The sequence below is a fragment of the Chionomys nivalis genome, chromosome 4, assembly GCF_950005125.1.
Source record: "Chionomys nivalis chromosome 4, mChiNiv1.1, whole genome shotgun sequence".
NCBI classification, from domain to species: domain Eukaryota; kingdom Metazoa; phylum Chordata; class Mammalia; order Rodentia; family Cricetidae; genus Chionomys; species Chionomys nivalis.
Window position 1 is genome coordinate 69,897,545 of NC_080089.1, and position 27,258 is coordinate 69,924,802.

Consider the following 27,258-nt stretch of genomic DNA (forward strand, 5'->3'; position numbering starts at 1 on the left):
TCCAGAGTCGAGACGCGATGAGAAGATGGCTAATGGAGAAGTGGGGACCACGGGGCCAAGGACAGCTGCGCGGTCGGACACGCGGGACGGTCCGGGGCCACGCTAGGGGCAGCGCCGGTAGGCGTTCAGAGCTCCGCCCCCGCCGTGCTTGCTCAGTGCGCACGCGCACTCGTCATCCGGGTGCCGCTGCAGGTTGCTCTGAGGCTGCGGGCCGGGGGGGCGTGGTCCTCGCGGGGGCGTGGCCAGCGGCTCATTGTGCGCAGCGTAGCGCGGCGCCGCTGGCCGCCCGGGCCCGGGTTGGAAGTTGGTGCTGCCGCGGCCACCGCCTCCACCGTCGCTGCCTCCTCCTCCGCCGCCGCCGCCCTGCAGCCCACTCGCTGCCTCGGCAGCGCGCTGCTCTCCCAAAATGGCTGCCGCTGCCGGGGCCGTGGCAGCCTCGGCCGCCTCGGGGCAGGCGGAAGGGAAGAAGATCACCGAGCTGCGGGTCATCGACCTCAGGTCCGAGCTGAAGCGCCGCAACTTGGATATCAACGGAGTCAAGACGGTGCTGGTCTCCCGGCTGAAGCAGGTGAGGCCCGGGCGCGCAGCCTAGGCCGCGCCGCTTGGATACTGCGCTTCCGCGGTCGGGGCGGACCGGGCGGCGCCTGTGCGTGCCGGGCGCGCGAGGCCCGAGCCTCCGCAACAAGCCCGGCCTTCCAGCGGCCTCGCGAGCCGCCGCTGGTCGCGCCCCCTGTCTCCCCCGGGACGTCCTCTCGGTCGGCGCCGCGGCCTGCCGAGGGCGGTGCTGCAGACCCGGGCGGTGCCGGGTAACCCGGCCTGCGATCGGTGCTCAGCGCGTGCATCGCTCGGTCTCCGAGGCGATGGTTAGTTTGCTGACTTGACCGAAGTTACCGTTTAATTGTGCCCAACCGTTTCTTCACCCCCTGTTCGGAGAAATCGGTAGTGGGAGTTGATGGGTAAATGAGAAGGAAGGTTTATCTTCTTCCCCTGGGCTTTTAGTTGATTTATTTTTAATTTTTAATTTCTGATTGCATCAGCGTAATCATCTATGTTCTCAGCCCTGCTAAGCTTTCAGGTTTATTCACGTGAAGCTGAGGAACAAGTGTATGCAATACACGTTAGGAAAACTCTTCGTTACTTAAGTAGCTACAAACTTTTCTGAAATATATTTAGATTCTTGTTCCGTATATGTGACATATAACTATCGACTCGTTCGAATTTCAAGTTCCATGACATTTTGATTCTTAATGACATACCCCCTCCCCGTGTACTGTAATAACTCGTTTGTGAAGTCGGTTTGTAAAATAACTGGCAATTCTAATGTCTTGAGGCTTGAGGTTTGCTAATATATTTTCATTAAGTTTTTATAAAGTAAGTTTAGATAGTTTGTGTAGCATATTAACCTCTCTTTCTAATGTAGGCTATTGAAGAGGAAGGAGGCGATCCAGATAATATTGAATTAACTGTTTCAACTGATACTCCAAACAAGAAACCAACCAAAGGCAAAGGTTGTTACGAGTTCTGAACATATTTTAAACTATATTTTGGTTATATAACTTGGCTCTGCTCTTGTACCACTTGCCCTGTTTATATAGTGCTACTCTTTGCTATTTCCCTCTGGCACTCTGCCTTCTTGGGTCAAGGAAGAAAAGTTATTAGGCTCCCAGTCCTTGTAGCCTTTTAGATCGGGCTGAAGTTGACTAGAAAGTGAGAAAGTTCTTTATTGATTCTGGAGAAAGTACAAAGTTATGTTACATACTGAGCCTTCATAGTAGGATGTACTGAAGAATAAAATACCATTTGATCCGTGTCTACCTTGCCCCACAATTGGCAGAGTTTTGATGAAATTCCTACCAGACTTTCCCTTGGCTCTTTGCTGTTCTTTCTAGTGTGTTAAAGTTCTGTGACCTTTGTGTTTAGTGTTTTAGTTGACATACTGGTTATTTTGCGTTTATTCCATTATGTAGTCTAATAATTTCCAGTGAAATTCAAAGACCTCATCAGTCGTACTCATAAAGGCAAAACCTCCATAATTAATTAGCTTTTAAAGAAGTTTTTAAGCGATGGGGATACTAAAGGTTTTTAATGTCGTAACTTTTAAATTAGGTTAGGTGTATTTCAAGGGAAGAATGATTTGGTGTGAGTAGCTATAAGTAGTTTTCAAATGAATGTCTTGATAACAAATGGTAATTAGGTATTTTTGAAAACATCCAGTTAGTGTAATCTTATTTGGATTAATTGCAACCCCCCCCCCCACACACACACTTACGAAGAACTGTGGCAGAGGGTAGACAAGCAGTTAGTTGTCTGATGCCCGGGCTCTCTAGTTTCTAGGTAGAGTAAGTCGTGGACTTCTGTGACACTTTGTTACTCTAACATAACTTTCTTCACTGCTGTACCTGATCTACCTATATAGGATTGTAATGAGAGTAAGATGATTGAATAGGCCGGGCAGTTTCAGCAGCGCACTTGAATCTTAGCACTTGGGAGGCAGAGGCAGGTGAATCTTTGAGTTGAGGCCAGCCTGGTCTACAGAGTGAATTCCAGAAAAGCCAGGGCTACACAGAAATCCTGTCTGGAAAAACCAACCAATCAACCAACCAACCAAAGATGATTGAATAGATTAATCTTAATAGAAGGGAATCAGTTTTGACCTTAAACACTGTATCTCAGCACCTGGTCAGCATACTATTTAAGATTTCTTGATTCAAGAGTTCCCTGGGTGTGCTGATAGAAATTAAAAAGGGAGAAGAAGCATTTCCTGGGTCGGTAGTAATGACAACATAGTGATAGAAGTTTAGAAGATTAACAGAGTTACCTTGAAGATCTGTGGCTTTTAAACATTTGTATCACCTTGGAAACTGCTGGTGAAGCAATTGTTTCATAACAGGAAAGAAATATTATAGGAATGAACATGTTTTGTATAGGTTTCTGATTCACGTCTTTTATCTGATGTATTATGATAGCTGAAAAGCCTGTTAATCATAGTCTCAAGTTAACTTAATGATTTTAACTTTGATATGCCATCTGATTTATTCAGTTCACACATGCTTTTGTTGTTTGATTTTGAAATTTTTATTCCTTATATTTGTAGTTCTTGGCATATACATACATATATCTTAAAAGAATGTATGCTCAATCCAGGGGTAACTCTCAGTGGGCTAGCCCATGGGTTCAGTCCCTGTTACTCCCCCACCTAAAATATGTTAAATGATTACTCTCAGACAGGTTAGAGGAAGAGGAGTTTATAATCTTACATATAGGATGTTTAAAAACACAGTTACAAGGACAAAAGTTTGTGGTATTGATTATGTTCTAGTGGATTCTGGTATTTGTAATAACATGTAGCTAATATTAAGCAGTTTGTATTCTGAATTAGTTCTCAGTTTCTTTACAGTCTCTTTCCGGGGAACTTTTTAATAAGTAACTTAGATGAAAGCTTCTCCCATTGAGAGTTAGTTTCGTATTACTTGGGTGTGTGTTAAGAAAGCAGTTAAACAGGTGGTGCTAAGGCCTCCCTGCCTTGTTTCAGAGATATTGTACTTGATTTTGTCTATATTTTCAACCTTCAAAATCACCTATAAACTTCAACAAATTATGTATTACCAAGTCAATATAGCATTCAGAATTAAATATAATTTAATTGGCGTTGAAAGTAATTTTTAGTGCATACAGGCTAAAAAGAAAAACGAAAACAACAACAACAAAAAACCCCACAAAACAAAACAGTTGTAGAATTTCCCCCTCTAGGAGTAAGTGTAATTTGGAATTTTGGTTAGGTCAAGCATCTGATATCTAATATTTTTGCGAGAAAATAGAACAGATAATATTATGTGTTTATTCTACAAAACTTTGAAAAATTATCGACTAGGATAATGTAATAAGTAGCCACAGTGCACATTTTGAGTAGTTCAGTCCCAGTGGATGGTCGTTCTGCCCCGCTACTTACTTTAAATTTTAGCGTGTTGAATGTTAGTCACTAATAAAAGTGTAGTGGAAGGTGGACTTTGAGCGCAGGACTGTCACGGGTGCTTCTTGTGTGCCTGCTAGACTGAAAGATCCATAATGTAAGGGTCATTGAAGACCCAGGATGTGGTCTACACCTTTAACAGCCTGGGACAAGTGATGTCTGCTTAGATGTTTGTTGACTAAGTTCTGAAGACTATTGTAGACGTAATAATTGCCAAAGTATTTCTTGCCGCTTGTTTCACTTACACGTTTGTGGGAAACTTTTACATCAGGCATTAATAGTCTGTCAGGCTATCTCAGGAGCACAGTGGGTTCTTCTAATGTCCTCACTATGTGAAGTATACTTTGAGAATGCACAGCTCGCTGTAGTGTTCTTCTGTTGTCATCAAGCTGTAGCTGCATTGGAAAGCCTCCTGTCCCTTTGCTGGAACATCACCTGGTGTCAGGGCCCGTATGTCGTTTTCATTTCACATAGCCAGCCCATTTGTCTCCTCCAGTAAAACAATATTATCAATGAGGTACTATTGCACTGTTTTCAACTATGATATCAAATATGGCAAATAGCTAGTTTATACCAATATAGGACTTTACTGCCAGGGCAGTCATCTTAAGTATTCTGTGTCAGAGGCTGGAGACTTAAGACTTATTTCCATTTTGTGAACTCATGTAAAATAAACTGTTGGTTATGCATGGATTACAGACAGAAGTCATTATTAGTGTTGATGGCATGAGATTTTAATGGAAAGATTGAACAACGGCTTACAGCTCATGTGGATTATTGATTTATTTAATCAGCCATTCTTCTGACAGAATGAAAGGACCTTAGTGTTTTACAGCTTCTGGAATTAACTGCAAATCCTAAGCTGCACAGCCTGAGTCGCTGTGTGTCAGCCCTTCTACTCTGAAATAGTAGCTTAGTGTTTTCCTGGTCATAAAGGTGAAGTGTTTTTCTTTTTAAAATTAGATAATTTAGCCGGGCGGTGGTGGCGCACGCCTTTAATCCCAGCACTCGGGAGGCAGAGGCAGGCGGATCTCTGTGAGTTTGAGACCAGCCTGGTCTACAAGAGCTAGTTCCAGGACAGGCTCCAAAACCACAGAGAAACCCTGTCTCGAAAAACCAAAAAAAAAAAATAAAAAAAAAAAAAATAAAATGATAATTCAGAATAATGCAGAAAAAACAAAAAAATAGCTCATTACTCTACCATCTTGAATTTGTCATTGTGGTTTTTTTTTAAATTTTAAAATTTTATTAATTTTATCAGCCAGGTTATGGTGGCACATGCCTTTAGTCCTAGTATTTGGAGGCAGAGGCAGGTGAATCTCTGAGTTTGATGCCAACCTGGTCTACAGAGTGAGTTCCAGGCAAGGGTGGGCTCACAAGGAAACCATGTCTCAAAAAAACAAAAACCAAAATTTTATTTTATCTATATAGTTTTTGCTTGAATGTTTGTATGCATATCACATGCATACTTGAGGAAGTCAGAAGATGATGCTGGATCCCTTGCAGCTTGGAATCTGGAGTTGTAGATGGTTGTAAATCACTGTGTGGGTGCTGGGAATCAAGTTTAGGTCCTTTATAAAGTAGAGCCACAAGTGCTCCCAGCAGCTGAGCCATCACTCCAGGCCTATTTTTCCCCTTTTCAGCAATTTAAATAAGTCCACATCATATACTTGTTGCTCAGTGTGGAGAATCTGAAAACAGTCATTTGTCTCTCATATTTTTCTCACTCTGGCCTCTTTAGTCAAACCCATCATTTAAATAATATTCTATACTCTGCATTAAAGTCATTGGCATTTTCAAAATCGGGCACCAGGTTCCCACTTCTTTGAGGCTTAGTTTCCATGCTCTGGCAAGGCCTAGGTACCAGTCTTCTCTGGAAGCTTCCAGATAGTTCTCATGTGCAGCTGGGGCTATGCTGCCTTTTCTGGGAGACTCTACTTGTCAGTTTTGTAGTCCCAGAAACCATTCACACTGCATTTGTCTGATTCTCACATGTGCTGAGATGTAAGCAGGACTCTGTCTATTCATGCGCACATCACACATATATAAGAGTTTTAACATTTTTTAGATTTATTCCTTTTATGTGTGTTTTGCCTCTATGTCTGTGTACTACCTGTGTGCCTGGTGCACTTGGAGGCCAGAAGAGGCATCAGATCCCTTGGAACTGGAGTTACGGATAGCTGTGAGTCACCCCTAGGTCCTCTGCAAAGGTAGCCATTGGTTGCTGTTAATCGCTGAGCCATCTCTCCATCCCTAGAACTGTTTTTAGTTGATAGGTATAAACTTTAGGCTAACAGGAACTCAATTAAGTTTTACTACTTTTTTATTTTTACTTGTTTTACTAATTTTTTTATTTTTTACTTGTTTTATTATTATTTTCTTAGTGCTAAGGTGTCAGTCCTGATCCAGGGCCTCACATGCCAGGCAGGTGCTCAGCTACTGAACTATATATACCCCTGGCCCTTTCACTATCCTTAAAAATCATGACTGTTTATTCTAATTATCATTTTTTTAAAAAAAGAAATAATTTTTTTATTTAACTTTTTTATGTGCATTGGTGTAACGGTATCAGAGCCCTTGGAAATGGAGTTACAGACAGCTGTAAGCTGTCATGTGGGTGCTGGGAATTGAACCTGGATCCTCTCTGACCTTATACTAATTATCTTTAGATGACAGATTTAAGGGACTTAAAAAATACATACTTTGGGTATTGATTTCATTATGATGAATTTGACTCACCTTTTATACACACATATGCACACACAGATTTATATACATAAATATATATGTGTATATATTTCTTTTTCCTTGCTTTCCCCTGATTAGAAAAAAAAACTCATTTATTCAGCAACTGCTATATTTAAGACAGGGTACAAAGACTTTAAGAAATTTTGTTCTATTAGTAAAGTGTTAGTTAATAGAAGCTAAATACAGTGGGGTGTGGTGGTATACACCTATAATCCTAGCACTTGGAAGGCAGGCAGGAGTTTTAATTTTGAGGCCAGCCTGGCCTGTATAGGGAAATTTTATCTCAAGAATAAAGTAAAATAAAGCAGCAGTAGCTAAAATACATGCCAGCAGTTACCACAGGAATGATTTTTTGGTAAAAATATTCTAGGCTGGTGCTGGCTGAATGGCTCAGTGATAAAAGGTGCCTACCACTGCACAGCTCGAGTTTGATCCTTGAGGAGAAAACTGACTCCTGCAGGCTGTCCTCTGTACACACACCAGCCTATGTGCCCATGCACATACCAGACACACGAAAGAAAGCGTAGTGAAAAGATTATTCTAGGCTACTGCATGCCTTTGGGGTAGGTTTTGGCTAGAAACATCAGCGGTCAATTGGAAGCCATATCCTTTCCAACAGACATTTGTTAACTAAGCTTCTTTCCCTCCCTGAGAGTGGGGACTAGACCCCAGGGCTTCATGTCTGCTAGGAAGAGCCACCGCCACGCTTTACAACTCAGCCCTTATCTGTATTTCATAGCAACATCTTGTGTTTAAGGATAAAGTTACTTGGAAAAATTACTTTAAAATCAATTTATTAAGTGGATTTTGTCTTGTAACTACTCTGAACTTAAGGAAGATTGTAAATCTTATAAGGACCAATTTATCTTTGGAGAAGAAAAATCAGTTTGTAACCTAAAACTTTTTCTTTTTCTTTTTTTTTTTTTTTTTTTTTGTTTTTTTGAGACAGGGTTTCTCTGTACTTTGGAGCCTGTCCTGGAACTAGCTGTTGTAGACCAGGCTGGCCTCGAACTCACAGAGATTTGCCTACTCTGCCTCCCAAGTGCTGGGATTAAAGGTGAGTGCCACCACTGCTCAGCAACCTAAAACCTTTTATGTATGATTTCTGAAATGTATATGTTCTGAAAGCTTAAAAAATTTGGTAAAAATGAGCTATTCCTGTTTGATGTAACCTTTCATACTATTCATATATTTCTCTAAATATTTCTTTTTTTTTATTTTTTGCTTTTTGTTTTTTGAGGTAGTTTCTCTGCTGGCCTTTAATTCAGGTATCTGCCTGTCTCTGCCTCCTAGGTGCTAGGATTAAAGGCGTGTGCCACCATACCTGGCATTTCTGATGATTGTAAGGGAATTGAATTTAGGAAGTGGAACATAGAATGCCCACTGTTGCAAACAAAGTCTGTACGTTTGCAGTTCTCAGACATTACTGGTCTCAAGGTTTCATTAACAAGTTCAGTGGGACTGGAGAAGTGGCTCAGTGTTTGTGACCACTGACTGCTCTTCCAGAGGACCCAGGTTCAAGTCCTAGCACCCACGTGGCAGCTTACAACTGTCTATAACTCCTGTTCCAGGGTGTCTGACATCCTTACACAGGTATACATGCAATATATGTACATAATTTATGAACACCATTGTATATAAAATACAAATCAATTGTAAAAAAAAACCTGTTGACCTATACACTGTCATTCACAGACATGTTTCTAATTTGTCAACGTTTGGTTTGTGTGATTTTTGCTTTTTGGTGAATGTTATATGTGTCAAAATAGTTACCTCTTCCACTATAACTTATGATATGTTAATTTTGCTTTAATTTTCTATTTTGGTTTTTTTTCCAGACAATATTTACTAGCCAACTTATTTTCCAGTTTTGTTTCACAAAGCATTAAAAATAACGTGCAATCTTTATTACCTTGAATTAGTCTTCATCCTGGTCATGCTACTTTCCTTTGGGCCAGTTTGCCTTTCTGTGGTACATGCTAGATTCCCTGAAGGACAAAGGAGGTGAAGTTGCCTGTCTGTAGGACCTTTGCATAGCACAGGGTTAAGAGGAGCAGACAGAAATGATTACCCCTAAATAAAGTGTGCTAAGCGTAGTGTTATTGAAATTGAAGTCCTTGCACATCTGTGACTGCACGAGAAGCTGGAGAACTACAGACACAATTCATAGTGTCCGTTAAAGTGACTGCAGCCCTGTTGACAGGATGAGGCTGCATATAACTTTTTGACTGCCATGTCACCTCTTACTTTTGTCCCAGTTGGGCCTAACAGAAGTCTAGATCTTGGGCCTACTAGTGTCCAACATACTACTTAGTCTATTATGACCAGCCAGGAGGTGCAGTACAGTGAACACACCTGCTGGCTCTAATGCCAAACTGGGCTCCCTGCTGTATGGTGTACATGGTGACTTATGCAGGCTAGTTATATTTGTAGGGGGAGGTAATAACTTCTTTGTACAGAGGAAGCAGTTGCAGAATAGTTTTTCTTTTTTCACTATAGTTTCAAATTCAGCATTAGTTAAGTAAACCCAGAGTTATAGATTATGAAAGTGATCAAAAGCTAGTGTGAGTTTTCTCAAATACTGTGTACTGCAGTCTCACCACTGTGTTGCCCAGTTTCATCCTTGTGGTTTTAAAGTTTATAAGGAAATGGTAACTGTGTAGTGCTTTCGTGTAACATGACATCTGGAAATAGCATAGAACAATAGTAAGACATTTCTGTCTGCCCTCCTCTGCCTCTTGACTGTGTGTCCTGGGGCAAATTACTTAACTGTTGAGAATTCCACAGTTTACAGTTGTGGTGGTGGTGGGGCACGTTTGAGACAGGGTTTCTTTTTGTGTCCTAGAAGTTACTCTGTAGACTAAGCTGGTCTCCAACTCAGATCTGCCTGCCTTTGCCTCTGCCTCCCAAGTTCTAGGATTAGAGGCTCGTGCCACCACCATTTACATTTTTAAAGATGGCACTTGGAGCCTTTATTTACAGCATGAGAAATAGTAGTTGAGCATGTGACCCATTTTAACTTCTCAAAGATCTCCTGACTTCCAGGAGTAGAATTGGGCTTGATTTAAATATACCGTCTTTGTGACCTTTTCGGCCTCAGTTTTCTAGTTTGGGAATGAGTGCTTCAGAGTAGCTGGAGGGTGAATAGCTGAAGTACGTGACTGTATAGACTTGGAGAGTCTGGACAGCAGGAAGCCAGTGAGCAGTAGCGGTGGCTGCTGGTAATTTTTATTGAAGTGCATTTGAGCTTCCTCTAAGTAAACTAAAGCATGTGGGCTTCCCTTTGGAGTGTGCCTGATGTGTAGCTTGTTACGATGCTGTGTGGCGTCTGTAAATTGTGTGCATCAACTATTTCCTAGAATGGGACCTTGTTAGTGGGTCAGAAAAGCCTCTCCCTGGAATTGAGGGGAGACTTTGCTGGTTTGGGGCATGCTGCTTGACTTCTGAGCACCTTATCGCTTTGTAAAATTGTGGAAACCTGTCTTGTGTACCCAAGCATGCCTGTAAAAATAAGTCATATTTTTAAAAAGTGCTTTGCAAATTCTAAGATTTTAATTACAAAGTAAAACTTAGGAGTTTTGAGGCAACTAAGGGAGCTCACCCTAAGCTTTGCCCTCTAGGTAACTTGGATGTGTATTTGTAAAGGAAAGGGCTTCAGGTTTTTGAAACTTTTTTCCCCCAAAATGTAGCATCCTTAAATTAAAAAAAAGTGGTTATTACTTTATGTGTCTGAGTGTTTGCCTGCTTGTATGTAAGTGTACTGGTGTCTGGTACTGGTGCAGGCCAGAAGAGGGCATCCGACCTTGGAATTGGAGTTGCAGACTGTTGTGAGCTGCCACATGGGTGCTGAGACTAGAACCTGGGTCTTGTATAAGAGCTGCAAGTGCTAGTAACAGTTGGGTCAACATGCTTGTTCTTAAATAGTTCTGTTATGACGTGTCCTTCTATAATAGAATAATTTAATGAACTCGCTTGCATCCAGTTTTCAGAAAAGCAGTACCTTTGTTTGTTTTCTTCCCAACAGACTGAAAGGTTCTACTAGGGTCATGAAGTGGCTGCCTTTCAAGTCATTTCTATATTTAAACTTCAGTTTTCCCAAGGGCTTTTTTGATTGTTGTATAAAATACTAAAAGAGTAAATTTTTGATAAAAATGTTAATAATTGTAAATTTTAAAGTATATTATACATTTATGAGCTCCCTAAAATATAGGCCCCAGTATTCTAAATAGGAAGTTCAAACCAACAGTGGTAGTTCATGTATCATAATCCCAGCACTAGAAGGCCAGTGCAAGGCCAACCTGAGCTACATAGTGAGTCCAGGCTGTCTAGGGCTATAGAGTGAGACCCTGTCTTAACTCCTTCCTCTTTGAAAGTAATCTTTTAAAAACTATATGTAGTCTCACTTGACTAAATGGAAAGCATATTCTTTCAGTCTTGCTTCTTACAGTTGTAGGACCAGTATTTTGTTTTCTGTTATCACTCACTCATTCATTCATAGAGAGAGTTTTAAATTGGGAACAAGTGAAAGAAAAGGGGTGACTGGGTAGAGGATATGGAAAAACTATTTAACATTTATCCTAGTAACTAGAGTCTCTGCAGTCACTGAATCTAGGCAGCAGCACTGTCAATACCTGATCCAGGCAAAAGGAAAATGCAGTTTAGTTTGCCTCAGAAGAAATGTCCATTTACATTTCAAAAGAAATGGAAAAAAAAGGTTAAAATTTAAATATGAAAGTTTCGATGGCTCTGATTTTCTAAAGACAGCATTTATGGTGTGTTACAGATTTTTAGGCAGTTTTTTTTGGGGGGGGGAGGAGCTTTATTGAAGAGACAAGAAACTTTTAGCATTGGCTGTGTGGCAAAAATTTTTTTTTCTTCCCAAAACAGCAGTAGCACTCGTTAAATTCCACCAAATAACATAGTTCTAGAAATGAGGGCTGAGCCGAGAAATCTTGTAGTCTGCCTGGAAACTGGGGATAGTCTGCATCTGGAATTCAGTTCTCCTGCTTTTCATCTGCTAAGTGTCATGCTGAGTGACCAGCATCTGGTCTTCATGCTAAAGTGGTCAGTACTGCTATACTGAGGTTTGGAGGTAAAGAGCATTCAGCCAGGTACAACCAAAGACTGTTTTCCCTCCATGGGGAGGTGCGAGGTCCTGGAAACAAACCCGGGCAGTTTGTGTTAACTGGTGTGTCATACAGGGGATGGGAAAGACTTCTGTCGTGTAGCCTAGGCTAGCTTCAGACTTGAAGTAACTTGAACTCTTGATCCGCCTGCTTCCACCTCCCGAATTGGTAGGATTACAGGTGTGACCAAGTGTGAAATTTTTATTTTAGATAAAGCTATTTAAGAGGAGGATTGAGGATTTTATCGCTATTGAATCTTGAACTTGGCTATAAGATCTGATTACATATATAGATTGTAAAATACTGTTTAAGGTGCTACTGCAGACAGAACTGAAGACAGAGTGTATGTATATAAAGAAAATATATGTTGGCATTAGGTGAGTTGAGGTGATGGGTCCTGATAGCATGCATGTCAGTGAGGTGGCATGGCTTTGGGAAAACTTTCTTTGTCTGGGATAGCTGTGACGAAGTATTTTTAAGTAGTTCCCATTTGTAGATGGTTTTGGATATGGAGAGTGATACTGTAGAGTAAGTGTAGAATGTTCTGTTTTCTTAAAGTAATAAAATACTGGTTGTTAGCCCATCTTCCTTCTTTCGCAGGTAAAAAACAAGAAGCAGATGAGTTGAGTGGAGATGCTTCTGTCGAAGATGATACTTTTGTCAAGGTAAAGTGTTAATCTCTAGGTTAAGATGTTTACTTTGTGTGATGAATTCATGGATTTTGACTTGAAAAATAGACACTGAAGTACATAGATTAAAGAGACTTAAATATTGGCAGCCCCATGATCTCTCATAACTGAATTATAAGAAGTAACTGTAACCAACTGAGACATGAAGAAAATCTAAGCTGGGTGTGGTGGTACATGCCTTTAATCCTAGCAGAGGCAGGCAGATCTCTCAGGCCAGCCTAGGCTATGCAGACCCTTGGCTTAAGAAAACAAATTAAACGAAAACAAATGAGTATATTTGGGCATTCAAGTGGGACTCTGAGGCCTGTGGACCTGGAGGACAGCCTGGATAATAGGGTGTTAGTGGGCCCAAACTGCTGATACTTTCCCAGTCTACTTATTGCATTAACTTTTATATACTACAGTATGTAGGACTTTATAATATATACTTTAAAACTGGAGAGGGAAGATTGCTGATGTGTTACTATCTAGTAAAGATCAAATTAAGGAATTCGTTATGCCCTTTAAAGTTAAATATACCACATCTTTTTGAACCAAAAAGGAATGTGCCTCAAAAACAGAAATAAATAGTAATTTTGATTGGGGCAGTGACAGTTCTATGTATTACAAATATAGAGCAAGTTATTTTTAGTTAATAGTAGGGTATTTTGTTTCTTCTTTGAGCAAACATTGGGTCTTAAACACTGTGGCATTCGCAGGTATTAATGATCACAGTTCTTTTTAAATTACACATATTTTTATTCTCACCTATTCTGTGTTCTGTGTTAGTTCACATTGTCACAGTTGTCTCTGGGTGTTTGTGTGTTGACTATGAGGTCAGCGGTCAGCTCATGTGCTCAGCTCTGTGCCCTTTCTACTCCACACACATGACCCTACACAGAGATAGATGCATTTTATTGAGAACTCTGAAAGCAGATCGTTTTAGTAACTATTTGCTTGCAGAGCCACTAAACTTGGTGACTGCATTCCCATAATCAGCTTTTGTTTGAGCCCTTAAGAACTCCTTAGTTTTGGTATCCATTATTCTTGTGGTATGTTTTTAACTAGGTCTATTTCTTCGTTATTATTTTCTGTACTTCTTTACTAATGTGTGACTAAGCAAAAATTATAAGCTGGAAGTACTGAAACTTGTAAAATGTGTTTAGTTTCCTCCTGCTGTAGTGTGTGTCAGTGTGAAATGTTGAGGGACTCAGGTTTCTTTAATGGGAGTATGGAGATGGCATCTGCTGGGAGGAGCGCTTCTGTGTCAGCCCTAAAGTGACCTGCTGTCTGGGAGAGCCAAAGAGATTTTGAGAAAACTCTGTGAATATACCTTTAGTTCTTAGTATTTCTTTCTTTGCTTTGAAAATATATGTGATATATTTGATAAAGTAGGTGAATTTCTTTTCTTCTAGAATTTGTAATTTTGGAATTTTTTTTAGAATAGTGGTGGGTAAATGGCACTTACTGCCTAGATACTTGGACAGCACAGCAGTTGTTTCTGTGGGTAAGTGAAGTCTAGGTTTGCTTCAGAATGGTGTAGTTCTTCAGTGGCTCCTCCCATCTTTTTGCTTCTTTGCTTCTGCACTGTTATCAGTTCCCACTGCAGCCTAGTCACACTGTGATGATGTTAGTCACACTAGAGCCAGTCTTCAGTCAGTGTGCACTGTAGAGCAGCCATGGTCTTTGCTGCCCTCCTTCCTCACTAGACATTTTTCCTTTTCTGAGTTCTCCTACAAATGGCAAGTAAACTGATTTTTCCTTTTTAGCCCAAACCAACTTCTTAAATCTTGCGTCCCCATCCTATTTAAATTGGCAGTGGGAGATTTTTAAAACAAATACTTTTAAATGAATAATATTCATAAAGACTAGACTGATGCAGCACTTGGGAGTTCTCTATTATTAACTAGAAGTAAACTTCCTGTTTAAATAATGCATATGGCTTTGGGGTCTTTGATGTTAAATCTGACTGGCACATGGAGAATGGAGAATCAGTTCATTTCTTAGAAGCTGTCTCTTTTGGACAACTCTTATACTGTGGCTTAGAAACTCTTAAATAATTGAGCTTAAAGTATCTCTCTAGCAATCAATTCAGCTTATATTTCAGTGTGAAATTTGAGATTCAGTGATGGCTCATTGGTTGTGGTATTGACTACATGCTTAAAAAACAGTTAATGTGACAGGTAAAAATGCTTAGACTTTCACTCTGGGAATATAAAGTAAAATCAAATCTGCCACGTGTAGAGTTGTCAATTTCTGAAAGTGTTTGGTGGATAACCCACACCACTTGCCTCTAGTTGTACCAAATGTTTTTACCATTAAAAGGACTGTGAATTGGAGAATCAAGAGACACATGAACAAGATGGAAATGACGAGCTAAAGGACTTGGAAGAATTTGGTGAAAATGAAGAAGACATTGTGCATTCCCAGGAGTTGCTTTCTGCAGAAGAGAACAAGAAAACTCATGAATTAATAGAGGCAGAAGCAATAGAAGATAGAGAAAAAGAGGACATCGAAAGTCAGGTCTTTAGCCAGTTTTGTTAAAACATGACACAGAGAAATTAAGATTTACTAGTTAAAAAGTATTTTTTTTTAGTTTGATTTGGAGGTCTCAGAATTTAAAAAGAAATTTATAAAATTATCCAGAATCCTATCATCTAAGGCTTTTAAATTTTTTTGCTTATTTTACGTATATATTTACATAGTTATTACCATGCCAGAAATTGCTGTAGATTCTATATTTTGCTTTTATATAACATGCCATAATGACTTCGTAATTAGGCTGTTTTCTGTGTGTCTGATAGCCTCTTTACAGCCTTGAATATTTAAGGTTTGGGGGGTTTTCTATGTCACTAGGAATGAGTGTGCCTGTTTCACTCAGACCTTGTCAGTATTACTTGGTGGTCGGTCCCTCCACCCTTGTTTGCTGCTTCACTAGGATAAAAAGTACATTCTTTCATTTATTATTAAGGGTAAGAAAATGAAAGTTGAAATATAAAGCAATTTTCCAATTTTTCTTTTGAAACAGACCATTTATCCTGCTTTGAAGTATGTTAGATCTTAGAAAAACCTTTGGCTTCTAGAGAATGAGGGCTTCAGTATCCATAAGGCTCTTGCCACCTGCCTAGCCTAGTAACTGAGGGCTCGGGACATTCTAATCATGTAGTGACATGACTGGTATGTTTATGTTGTCATAAAGAGGATAGCCTGAGTTCCTGGTTGGTGCCCGCAGTTATCAGAGTGAGGCAGACGATAAGCAGGTGTGAGCGTCAGAGCATTCCCATTGTGCCCCGATGTCTTGTAAAGCAAAGCTGTTGTGTACCTTTTACTTAGGACATTGAAGCTCAAGAAGGTGAAGATGACACCTTTCTAACAGCCCAAGTAAGTTTGCATTAGTCTTGTGAGTATAATACTGTGGGTGGAAGGGCTTGGAAAAGCAATCTCATTTTTACTTTAATTTTTTAATTCATAAGACTGCTTTAAGTTTAACCCTGAGCCTTGAATGTGATGTGCATAAACTGTTGGCAGTTGAAGGTCCAGGTACCACAAAAGTGATTAGGACTGGAGGTTCCTGTAATTTTTAGAGTTAGAAAGTCCAACCTTTGTGTAAAGATTTCTCAAAAAAAAAAAAAACTCCAGACTTTTGGGAGGTGTATAATCTTGATTTTTTTCTCTGTGTGGCATAAAATAAAGTATATCTTTTTCAAGGATTTATTTAATTTTTTTTATTAGTTTAACATTGGTGGATCAACTTTGATAACAGTGGGGAAAAATCTCGTTCTTGACATTGTTGTGGAAGGTAGAATGTGAAAAATGGCTGTGCGTGAATTTGGTGAAACTTGTTTTAGTCCATGCTATGCATAGTGTACATTTATTTACATCTTTGTTTCTGCAGTGTTAAATACTATCCTTTGTCTTTTCGCCTAGTCACAAGGACCTGTTGTATATTAATTCTTTAATTGCCATGCTTTAAAATAGAGATACCTCACCATTGACTAGATTGTTAGGTTTAGCAAAAATGGTGATGGAGTCTGTGACTTGATAGTGTTCGCTAGAAGAGCAGTTTGAGGAATGTGTGTGCAGACTGCAAAGCTGGGGCTAGAGAGATGGCTCGCTGCTTAAGAGCATTTGCTGTTTACTGGCCAGCTTTGGATCCCAGCACCCACATGGTGGCTCACAGCCATCTATCACTCCAGTCCTTGGGGATATGACACCCTCTTCTGGCCTATACTTGGCAATAGGCGTGCACATGGTACACAGACATACATGCAGGCAAAACACTTAGACACATAAAATAAATCTTAAAAAAAAAACCCACAACAACGCCGGGCGGTGGTGGCGCACGCCTTTAATCCCAGCACTCGGGTGGCAGAGGCAGGCGGATCTCTGTGAGTTCGAGGCCAGCCTGGTCTACAAAGGGAGTTCCAGGAGAGGCTCCAAAGCTACAGAGAAACCCTATCTCGAAAAACCAAAAAAAAAAAAAAAAAACACAACAATTGTGTAGCTGACTGTCCCTGACTGTGAGATGAGCTGTGGCTCCCTCACAGTGGAAGAGAACTGACATTTCTGGCCATTTGGACAGTGAGAGGCAGCAGACTTGTCCCTTTTCTGTCTGTGTACGTTCGTTTCTGCATGATATATGAGGGAGATGAACCTTCATACGGGGGAGTATTTTTCTAGATTACTCAATTTTCAGAAAACTGGAATTGAGCTCTGTGTATCTTTGGCAGCTAGCTTTTTGTTTTTGTTTTGTTTTTCTAGATTTCTTTGAAGCTTTGGAGCTTGTCTTGCTTTCTCTATAAACCAGGCTGGCCTCAAAGTCATAAGAGATACCCCTGTCTCTGCCTCACTACTGGGATGCTTCTGGGTTATACAGATTGTGAGCTGCCTGGCAGTGTTGCATCTAAGAACCCTGTTTACACCACAGGCTACTTTATTGCAACATGTTTAACAGGTGGAAGTTAAGTATTTCATGGAATGGTTATCTTTTTAAAGTTTAATCTAATTTTTATAGGATAGAATAAGTGAACCGTTCCATCCTGATAGTAAGAAACATTTATTTCAGAAACCAAGATATAAGACATATTGTATTAAAAAAATAAGGAAGCTACATCTTTAGAGAGATTTTAAATAAAATCTTATAGTTGAGAATTATAGTACAGCCTTAACTTGGAACTTAGAAGGCAAAACAGGTGCATCACAGGCAGCAGGATTGCAAATTCAAGATCAGGCTGAGCTACAGAGCTAGACCCTGTCTAAAAATCCACAAGAAGACAATATAACTGGGCAGTGGTGGCACTCAGGAGGCAAAAGCAGGCAGATCTCTGAATTCTAGACCAGCTTGGTCTACAGAGCGAGTTCTAGAACAGCTGGGGCTATACAGAGGAACCCTGCCTCAAAAAAACAAAACAAAACAAAAACCAAACAAACAAATAAAAGTAAGAAAGAAAATTATAATGTCCTTTATTTTCCTTTTTATAAATAATGTATGTGCATTATTTATATAATTATATAATTTATTATAATATATTTATTTGCTGTATAGACATACAAATTTATGCAGATTCCCCTGTGATCTGATGCTTTTAAACATGTTTCATGAATATATTATATGAATTATGGGTATAGAGGCTGTAATTATTAACCAACTTGAGGTATTCTCAGTTCCTTTAATCTTATTTCCTCTACCTTCATTTACATTGTACTTTCTGTAGTGTTTAAAACCAAATCCATTTTCCATGACCAAGTTCAATATGTAGCTTTAAAAAAAATTCCTAATATAAAAATTGTAATGTCATTAAGCAATGAAGTTAATATTCAAATATTCCTTCAGCTATGGATGTTTTTTTCTTTACAGGTCTTGTTTGAATCCAGACCTATCTACTGTGATTGATTGATATGCCTGTTAAGGCCTATTTATTTATTTTCAAATATTTATTTATTTATTTATTATTTATTTATTTATTTGATTTTTGAGACATGGTTTCTCTGTAGCTTTTTGGTTCCTGTCCTGGAACTAGCTCTTGTAGACCAGGCTGGCCTCGAACTCCCAGAGATCTGCCTGCCTCTGCCTCCCGAATGCTGGGATTAAAGGAGTGCGCCTCCACCACCCGGCTATTTATTTATTTATTATGTATACTGTGTTCTGTTTGCATGTATGCCTGCAGGCCAGAAGGGAACACCAGATCTCATTACAGATTGTTGTGAGCCACCATGTGGTTGCTGGGAATTGAACTCAGGACCTCTGGAAGAGCAGTCAGTGCTCTTAACTACTGAGCCATCTCTCCAGCCCAAGGCCCTTTTAATTTGTAGACTTGCTCTGTAACTTAGTTTCTCTTGTTTTACTTGTTGAAAAACTTAGTTGATTATCTCATAGAGGAAGGGCTGCAAAGCTTTTCTTAAAGGGTCCCAGACAGTAAATATTTTAGCTTTTGTGGGCTATAAGGTCTGTTTCACAATTGTTCACCTATGCCACAGTGGTGTGAAAGCGGTTACAGACAATGTGAAAATGAATGGGCCTGGCTATATTTCAATAAAAATAACAGTTTTCCAAGCCCTGCAGTAGAGCCTTTAAAATCTAATTTTTATTTTTTATTCTTTTTTTTCCAAGACAGGGTTTCTCTGTGTAGCCCTTGCTGTTTGAAACTTGCTCTGTAGACCAGGCTGGCCTCAAACTCACAGAGATCTGCCTGCTTCTGCTTCCTGAGTGCTGGGATTAAAAGCGTGAACCACCACTGCCTAGCCAAAATCTAGATTTTGCTGGATACATTCCACTGTGTCTTTGAACATATTTCTGCTTCTGTAGTTACTTGAAATTGGTAAGTTGGTGGCTAGGCTTACTCTCACATTTAAGGATAGCATGAGTGACAGGTGTTTCATATGTGGAATTGCCTACCTATGAATTGCTGGTTGTGTCTTTTTATATGGCACCGAAGTCATTGGTGATACCTTACAAAGTGGTCATAGCAGTAACTGGAATATTTCTAGAAAAACTAACCCTTTATATACTGTTTATCAAGTAGTACCGTTTACAAAGAAAAAACAGGATATATATTTGATTCCCCCCCCTTTATTCACCAATTTCCAAGATAATGAGCTAGTTGACCAGCATCTTCAATAGTACTAATGAGCTTTTGATCTTTTTCTTTGCTTTCTGTCCTTTTATTTCAGGCTCATGGGTTTAATATATTTAATGTATGTCAGTCTGTTGTTATCCTTGAAGCTGAGAAGATTCTCACTTTCTGTTAGTGAGCAGTTTTAGCTCTTTATTTTTGGTGTATATAAAGGTGTTCTGGTTTCTTTCTGCTAGACCTTCATGTAGTCATTGCTTCATGTTAGTGGTAAATCCTTTGTCAGGACAGCAGTCAGGTTCATGGGTGTTCACTGCTCCTGAGTTGTTCATTATTTCTAGGCCTTTTCTGTAAATCATTCATAGGGATACTTTGAAGTTACTCATTTCCTTTAGCTCACATTCTTCACACCAAGGTCATTACTGAAGATGACTTAATACCTACCCAACTAGCATATTCTCATTAAGGATGAACAAAGTACTGTATTGCAGATCAGTTCTGCCCCCAAGGAGTAGAGCACCTACTGAAACATATTTTGGTTGATTTGCTTCATCTACTTTTTAATGATTGATTTAAAAAACTTAATTTGTAACTTTCTGGGATTCTACAGTTATTTTAATCTAATTCTATACATATTTAAAATATATTTTTGATTTTACATCAAGGTCCGTTTAATTCCCTGCCATTCCCTTATTAATTTTTTAAAATCCTTGACATGGACTGGAGAGATACCCAGTGGTTACACACACAATGGCTGCTCTTCAGGAGGCCCTGAGTTCAATTCCTAGCACTCACATGGCACTCAGTCTTTTATAACTGCAGTCTATGTCTGCACCCATGGAATCAGGTGCCCTCTTCTGGGGTGCAGACATCCAAGCAAATAAAACATCTGTATACATAAAATACATTTTAAAAAGTCCTTGACATAGTCTCTTTATAAAATACAAACAAGGATGATGTTTGTGTGAGGGCAGTAACCCCAGTGTTAAGTGTTTAAACCCAGTTCTCAGCTTTTGACTTGAAGTTAAGTCTCTGGATGAACGCTGCTTCCTGTTCTATTCTACTTAATTATAGTACTATGACTTTGAGCAGATTCTCTTAGTCAGTGTGAACATTAAAAATCATGGCTGGGGGTGTAGTTCAGTTGGTAAAGTGCTTGCCTACTGTGAACAAAGGGTTGGATTTGACTCCAGCACCATACTTTAAAACAAACTCTTCCTTGCTGGACCGGTGTGGTATTGTATGAACATGTGCAGTTAGTGTCTTTGTGGTGTTGTTTGACTAATTTGAAGATGTCATTTACTTGGAATTTTCTGAACATTTTTTTCTACAATGTTCTTGTTAGGATTTTAAATCTTAAATGTTTCCTCTTTTCTCAAGAAGCTCTTTGGTGGCTGGGTTTGGTGGTACACAGCTTTAATCCTAGCACTTGGGATTCAGACACAAAAGAATCTCAGTGAGTTGAGACCAGCCTGGTCTAGATAGCAAGTGCCAGATGAGTCAGAGCTACATAGTGAGATCCTATCTCAAAATCCAAAGAGGGACTAGAGAGATGGCCTAATGCTTTAAATGCACTGGTTGCTTTTGCAGAGGACTTGGGTTTGGTTCCCAGCAACCACATGGTAGCTCACAACCATCTGAAACTCTAGTTCCAGGGGATCTAGTGTCCTTTTCTGACCTCTGAAGTCACCAGGCACACATACAGTGCTCTTACATGCATGTAGGCAAAACACTTTTACTATAAAATAGCAATGAATATATCTTCAAAGAGAACAACGAAAAGAGCCCCTGTAGTGCCTTAAGATTATACCATGTCTGTTCTTTTATATGTTTACCTATGCATACAACACTTCTCTAATTTGAGGAACTTTCCCCTTTTTGGGGTGTGCTTTGGGGGATCTGTGTGCTTCTCAAAGCATCTGTTCTCTTTATAAGATTAATGCCTCTCCAGTCTAGTGCTTACTCGCTGTTCGTACTTTTACTTCTCCTTGATACATTTTCTATCACATGTGAGTCTACAGATAATGTCTAGATGGATAGCATCACAAAAAAAAAAACTGTTTTAATGGTAAAGACCAACTGATTACCTACATCTCATGCTTAACCTCATCCTTTAAGAAATATGTCACATTAAAAATTAATTACACTTATTTGGTGTGTGTGTGTGTGTATAGATCAGAGGATAAAACTTGTGGGAGTGATTTCTCTCCTTCAACCATGTGAGTCCTCAGGGTCGAACTCAGGTCATTAGGTTTGGCAGCAGGTACCCCTTACCTGCTAAGCCATCTCAGTGACTCATTTATTATTTATTTGTTCATATTACATATTTTCAGTAAGTAACCCCACACTAGTAGGAGTTTTCTAAGATCTGTTGATCTTAGAAGTCCTTTAGAAAGAATAATACCTTACTGTATATTTATTAGTGACTTTATTTCAGCAGATACTTAGTGCTTATTATGGGCTTAAAATATGTAACATATGCTAGCCCATTACTATTATCCATATAGCTCAGATTCTTCCTATTTTTAGCTGGGTTAAAAAAGCAAACGTTTTTCCCGCACAGGTTAGCTCATTGTCATCTAGATGTCAGGCAGTTACTGATGCAAGATAATTTTGAAGGCTTGTTCAGACAGGCTGAATATATATCTTTCTATTTACCATAGAGACCCATGTATATCACAGACTAACCTAAAGGATGGCAGTAGAATGTGGCTGACTGAAAGTGTATGTGAGGCTTGACTTGACTTTTTGCTGTCCCTAGGCTATGTGAAAAAAGAGGAGCTTTGTGTTGAGTAGGGTTATAGGCTCCACTACAAGATAACTACTTGAGTACCTGCTTTCTAGAAAATACAATTCATTTCCACTCATGAAATTCTCTTATTTAAGATCATTCCCACAGTGGCTAATTTAAAGACTGCTTTCAGTGAGGAGACTAGTTTCAAACACATTGTGTATTTGTACACAGGTGTTACGGGTATGGACATTTCCACGCTTCTTGATTTGTCTATTATAAGGAGTTTCAAGCACATGTAGAATATTCGAATGAGTGTGCACTTCCACATGTGGTCACTCACTGTCAACTCTGCTGTCACCAGCATTGTTTCCTAAGAATTAGGTCATACCCCTCTGTCCTTTGGGCTTTGGAGGATATGTGTCTCCCTGTGTGGAGACTTGTTGAATTAAGAAAAGTATCTAGGGAGCTGGAGAGAAGGCCCAATGGCAGCCTTGGCTGTTCTGGAAGTCACTCTGTTGACCTGCCTGGCCTCAAACTGAAGAGATTTGCCTTCTCTGCCTTGCCCCCAGTGCCCAGCCTAATTAGACATCTTTTCCTTCAGTCCGTCATGTTGCATCTTGACTAGAATAGCTTGAAAGTAGTGGTGTTGGTGCTGCAAGTAAATGATTAAGGTATCTCATTTTATTACCCTTTCAAGGTAAATTAGTAAACCATACCTGAGCGTGTAAGGAAAAAAATTTACTCAAAATTTAAGAATAATTTATTGTCCCCTTGCTGCCACCACCAGTTACTCTACCCAAAGCATTGTTCAAGTGCTACACATTAATTGTGTAATTAAATGCTCAGAGGTGGTGATTTATTTCTTTAATTTTGAAGTGTGTGTGTGTGTACACGTGTACCATAGCACATCTGTGGAGGTGAAAGACAACTTGTGGTGTTCTTTCCTTCTACATGTGTGCCCTACGTGTTGAACTCAAGATTTTCAGACTTGGTAGCAAGTGCCTTTACCCACTGAACCATCTTGCCAACCCCATGTGGAAGTTTATTAAATTCTTGGAGAATAGACAGGTAGCTCAGTGGCTAAGAGTTCACACCGTCCTTTCAAAGGACCAGAGTTTGGTTCCTGTCATCCATGTTGGGGAGCTCATAACTGCCTATACTCTGCTTATACTGGCTCTGAGGGATCTGATGCCTTCTGGACTTCAAGTGTAGATGGAAGTTTCTGTTCTATCCGGTCCCACAGCTGTCAGTCCCAAATAAACACACAGAGATTTATATTAATTATAAACTGTTTGGCTTATTGTTCAGGCATATTACTAACTCGCTCTTATAACTTTAATTAACCCATAATTCTTATCTATATTTAGCCACATGGCTTGGTACCTTTTCTCAGTGAGGCATTCTTATCTTGCTTCTTCTGCATCTGCCTAGTGACTAACTCTCGATCTTCCTCTTCCCAGAATTCTCCTACTCTGGTCGCCCTTCCCTATACTTATTGCCTGACTACTGGCCAATCAGTGTTTTATTGAACCAATATGAATGACAAATCTTTACAGTGTACAAGAGGATTATCCCCCAGCATCAAGGATAAGGACAACTGTAGTATTCTCTGTCTCTCCCTCCTTACTTCCTCCCTGCCCCCCCCCAAAAAAATTTAAACTTCACAACTGAAAAGAAATCATAGTATGCAATATTGGTACACAAACCAATAGGTTTGATATTGTAGACTGATAGCATTTATGTTGTTGTTGATTTGTATTAACAAGCATGAGGTCCTGAGTTCAGATCCCTAGCGTCTGTGTAAAAGCCTGTTGTGATGCATACCGTAACTCTGGCGAGGTGAGGAAGGGAGGACAGGATGAGACAGGAAGATCCTTGGAGCTCTCTGGCCAGCCAATCTAGCTAACTGGGTTCTAGCTCTGGGTTCATTGAGAGACCCTATCTCATTAAGAAACAAAAAAGTTGGAGGACTGTAGAGGACAGACACTTGTCATTGACCTGGTTGCTATGTGCATGTGTACCAACACACTCTTGTTCATGCACATAGACACAATGTTATGGTTGTTATCCGTGGTAAAAAGTTCATTTTGACTTGAATTGAAAGTTTTGTATGAAATCTTCTTTCACTGCTAGACAGGAGGAGTTGGTTGGGTCCTTCCTGGACCTGCAACATCAAAATCACCTGGAAATGTGTTAAGTGGTGCACATCCTTCAGCCCTGTTTCAGACCTGCAGAATCAGAAGCTGTGGGACTGGTGCCAGCAGCCTGATTGACAAGCGCTTCCAGGCTTCTGTTGTACACTGGTGTTTGAGAAGCAGTACTTTAAGGCTTTGCTAGTGGGAAATTTCCCAGCTTCCCAGCTTATTCATCTGAATCTGCACAGCTTGTCTTTTAAGAGTTGTGTGACTGGTGGTGGCGCACGCCTTTAATCCCAGCACTCGGGAGGCAGAGGCAGGCGGATCTCTGTGAGTTCGAGGCCAGCCTGGTCTACAAGAGCTAGTTCCAGGACAGGCTCCAAAACCACAGAGAAACCCTGTCTCAAAAAACCAAAAAAAAAAAAAAAAAAAAAAAAAAAGAGTTGTGTGACCGCCGGGTGGTGGTGGTGCATGCCTTTAATCTCAGCACTTGGGAGGCAGAGGCAGGTTGATCTCTGTGAGTTTGAGGCCAGCCTGGTCTACAGAGCTAGTTCCAGGACAGGCTCCAAAGCTACAGAGAGACCTTGTCTTGAAAAACCAAAGAAAAAAAGAAGTTGTGTGACCAAGATGTTCATGGAAACATCTTTTGAGACTCTCTCACTTACTTTTCTGTGGCTTATGTTAGGAGAGTTTATATTGGAACAACTACCTCAGTAATCTTTGCAGTGTTTTCTTAATAATGAAAGATTTTTTTTCCTGACTGCAGGCAGTAATGTAGTAACTGCCAAACACCCTGCCCTTTCAATAAGTTATTTTTCCTTAAAAAGACAAAATTTCCTCCTCCAAGAAAAACATCATTTTATTGAAATCTTTCTTTTTTGAAGTTACCACGTAGTTAATTTTGGGAAATATCAAATATTTTATTAAATAATGTCTTTTAAGTGGTTATGCTTTTTTTTTTTTATTTTGGATCTTTTTTATTTTAAAGATTTATTTATTAATTATGTATACAGCATCTGCCTGCATGTATCCCTGCGGGCCAGTAGAGGGCACCAGATCTCATAGATGGTTGTGAGCCACCATGTGGTTGCTGGGAATTGAACTCAGGATCTCTGGAAGAACAGTCAGTGCTCTTAGTCTCTGAGCCATATCTCAGCCCCGGTTATGTTCTTTGCTTTGATTGCCTGTAGCACAAATACCATTTTTAAATTGGCCATTTGCTATGTATTTGTGATGACTTTGAACTCATTTAACAGATATTTTTAAAGAAAGTAATTTGGAATTGACTCCCCTTCCAGTGTTGAAGTATGGAGAAAGGGAAGCAGGGTTTTGTTTGTTTTCTTTATTTCTTTATCATGCATTCAATCCATTGCAGATCTTAAATCATGTGGGTCATGGCATTCTCATTTCCCTCCCCCACTTAATTAATATAAAAAAGATTTCTTAAAACAGTGTGAACTGAGTGACATAAAATAATCATGTTAGTCTCTTTATTGACAGCTCTGTGGTTCAAGTAAGGTTTGGATTATATTAACTAGTTTTGTTTAATGAAATGATAACCCTTAATGAGCGATTTGCCTCTTATTTTGTAGAATTGTACATAGCAGAGGGTGCTCTGTAGTTTTAAGTGGGTCTGAGTTCTGATTGGAATATATTTGCTTGTGATGTGTATCTCTAATCAATATTTTTAAATTACCCACCAGTTTAATTTGACTGATTTTGTGATTATTAAAATGTAGTTCTCCATGAGTTTATTTTACATTTGATTATTCTTTGACTTTCAGGATGGTGAGGAAGAAGAAAATGAGAAAGGTATGTTTGATGCTAAGTAGAGCTTCAAATTTATAGACATTTAGAAAAACAAAGTATATGAAAATAAACATTCTTTATTTGAAATCTTATTTTAAAATAGTTTATTTTTAAATTATCAATTTAGTGAATTAAATTAGCCTCTTAATTTTTCAATTGGTTTTTATTTTCTTTTGAACACAAGATATGTTCTGACTTAATAGTACATATCAGTTACTGTAGTGAATGATACCATTTTTACATTGTAGATTGTTTTATTTTAAAAATAACTTTTAGCATACGGTAAGTAGATTTCTGTCTTTAGGACTGACACTGCAGTAACTCATACGTGCTTATTGGAGTCTAGTTTATGACTCAGTGAATTCTACACCAGTCCTAAGAATGGTGACTGACCAGGAAACTGGCTTTGTTTGCTTCTTTAGAGCAACTTTCATGTGATTTTCTGACATGTGTAGTGGCTTGGGAGAACTATCTTATCCAATGCAATCACAGGGACAACAGTATCAATACATGTGCTCACTATGAGGTTGAGTTCTCGAACAGAAGTCACATTGTCCTACTTGGACTAGACAGGACATGGAGCAGGCTCCTCGGCGAGGCAGAATAAAAAGCCCAGAAGCAATGATGAAATAAAGCAACTGACTGAAAAATCTCACATACCTGAGGCCTTTCACTCTGTGGGAATGCAAGATACCTATGCAAACAGTCACTGTAGACCCCCTGGACAGGATGCGGATAGCAAGCAGCCACTCTCCTAGATGACATGGAGGAGCATCTTTGGAGTCTTCATAGCAGTTTTACATTCGATTCTGGACTACCCAGGCATTGAAGAGTGAAAAAGATGGGGCTTGGAGATACTCTGAAGACCAATGTCCTCAGACTGTGACCTTCCAAGAAGTCACCAAGGTGACAAGGATTAAATTCCAAGATGAGCCGAACATTGAATAACAAACCTGCACATCTGCCATTCTACCATGGAGGAAAACAATTCCAATACC

General features: G+C 39.6%; 1 protein-coding gene across 9 annotated transcripts in view; it reads left to right on the top strand.

Moving 5' to 3' along the window:
• Positions 1–238: 238 nt before the first annotated feature.
• The window catches only part of Sltm (SAFB like transcription modulator), a 46,729-nt gene continuing 19,709 nt past the window's right edge, over positions 239–27,258 (top strand). For 4 of the 9 annotated variants that reach the window (XM_057767084.1, XM_057767086.1, XM_057767088.1 and 1 more), the window contains exons 1-6: positions 241–568; positions 1,421–1,508; positions 12,445–12,509; positions 14,838–15,035; positions 15,846–15,893; positions 26,236–26,263. In XM_057767084.1, coding sequence (XP_057623067.1) covers positions 407–568; positions 1,421–1,508; positions 12,445–12,509; positions 14,838–15,035; positions 15,846–15,893; positions 26,236–26,263 — 589 coding nt within the window. In that variant the 5' untranslated portion in view covers positions 241–406. Of the gene's footprint in view, positions 569–1,420; positions 1,509–12,444; positions 12,510–14,837; positions 15,036–15,845; positions 15,894–26,235; positions 26,264–27,258 lie in introns of all 9 variants that reach the window. The other 5 variants (XM_057767085.1, XM_057767087.1, XM_057767091.1 and 2 more) reach the window with 3 other exon arrangements.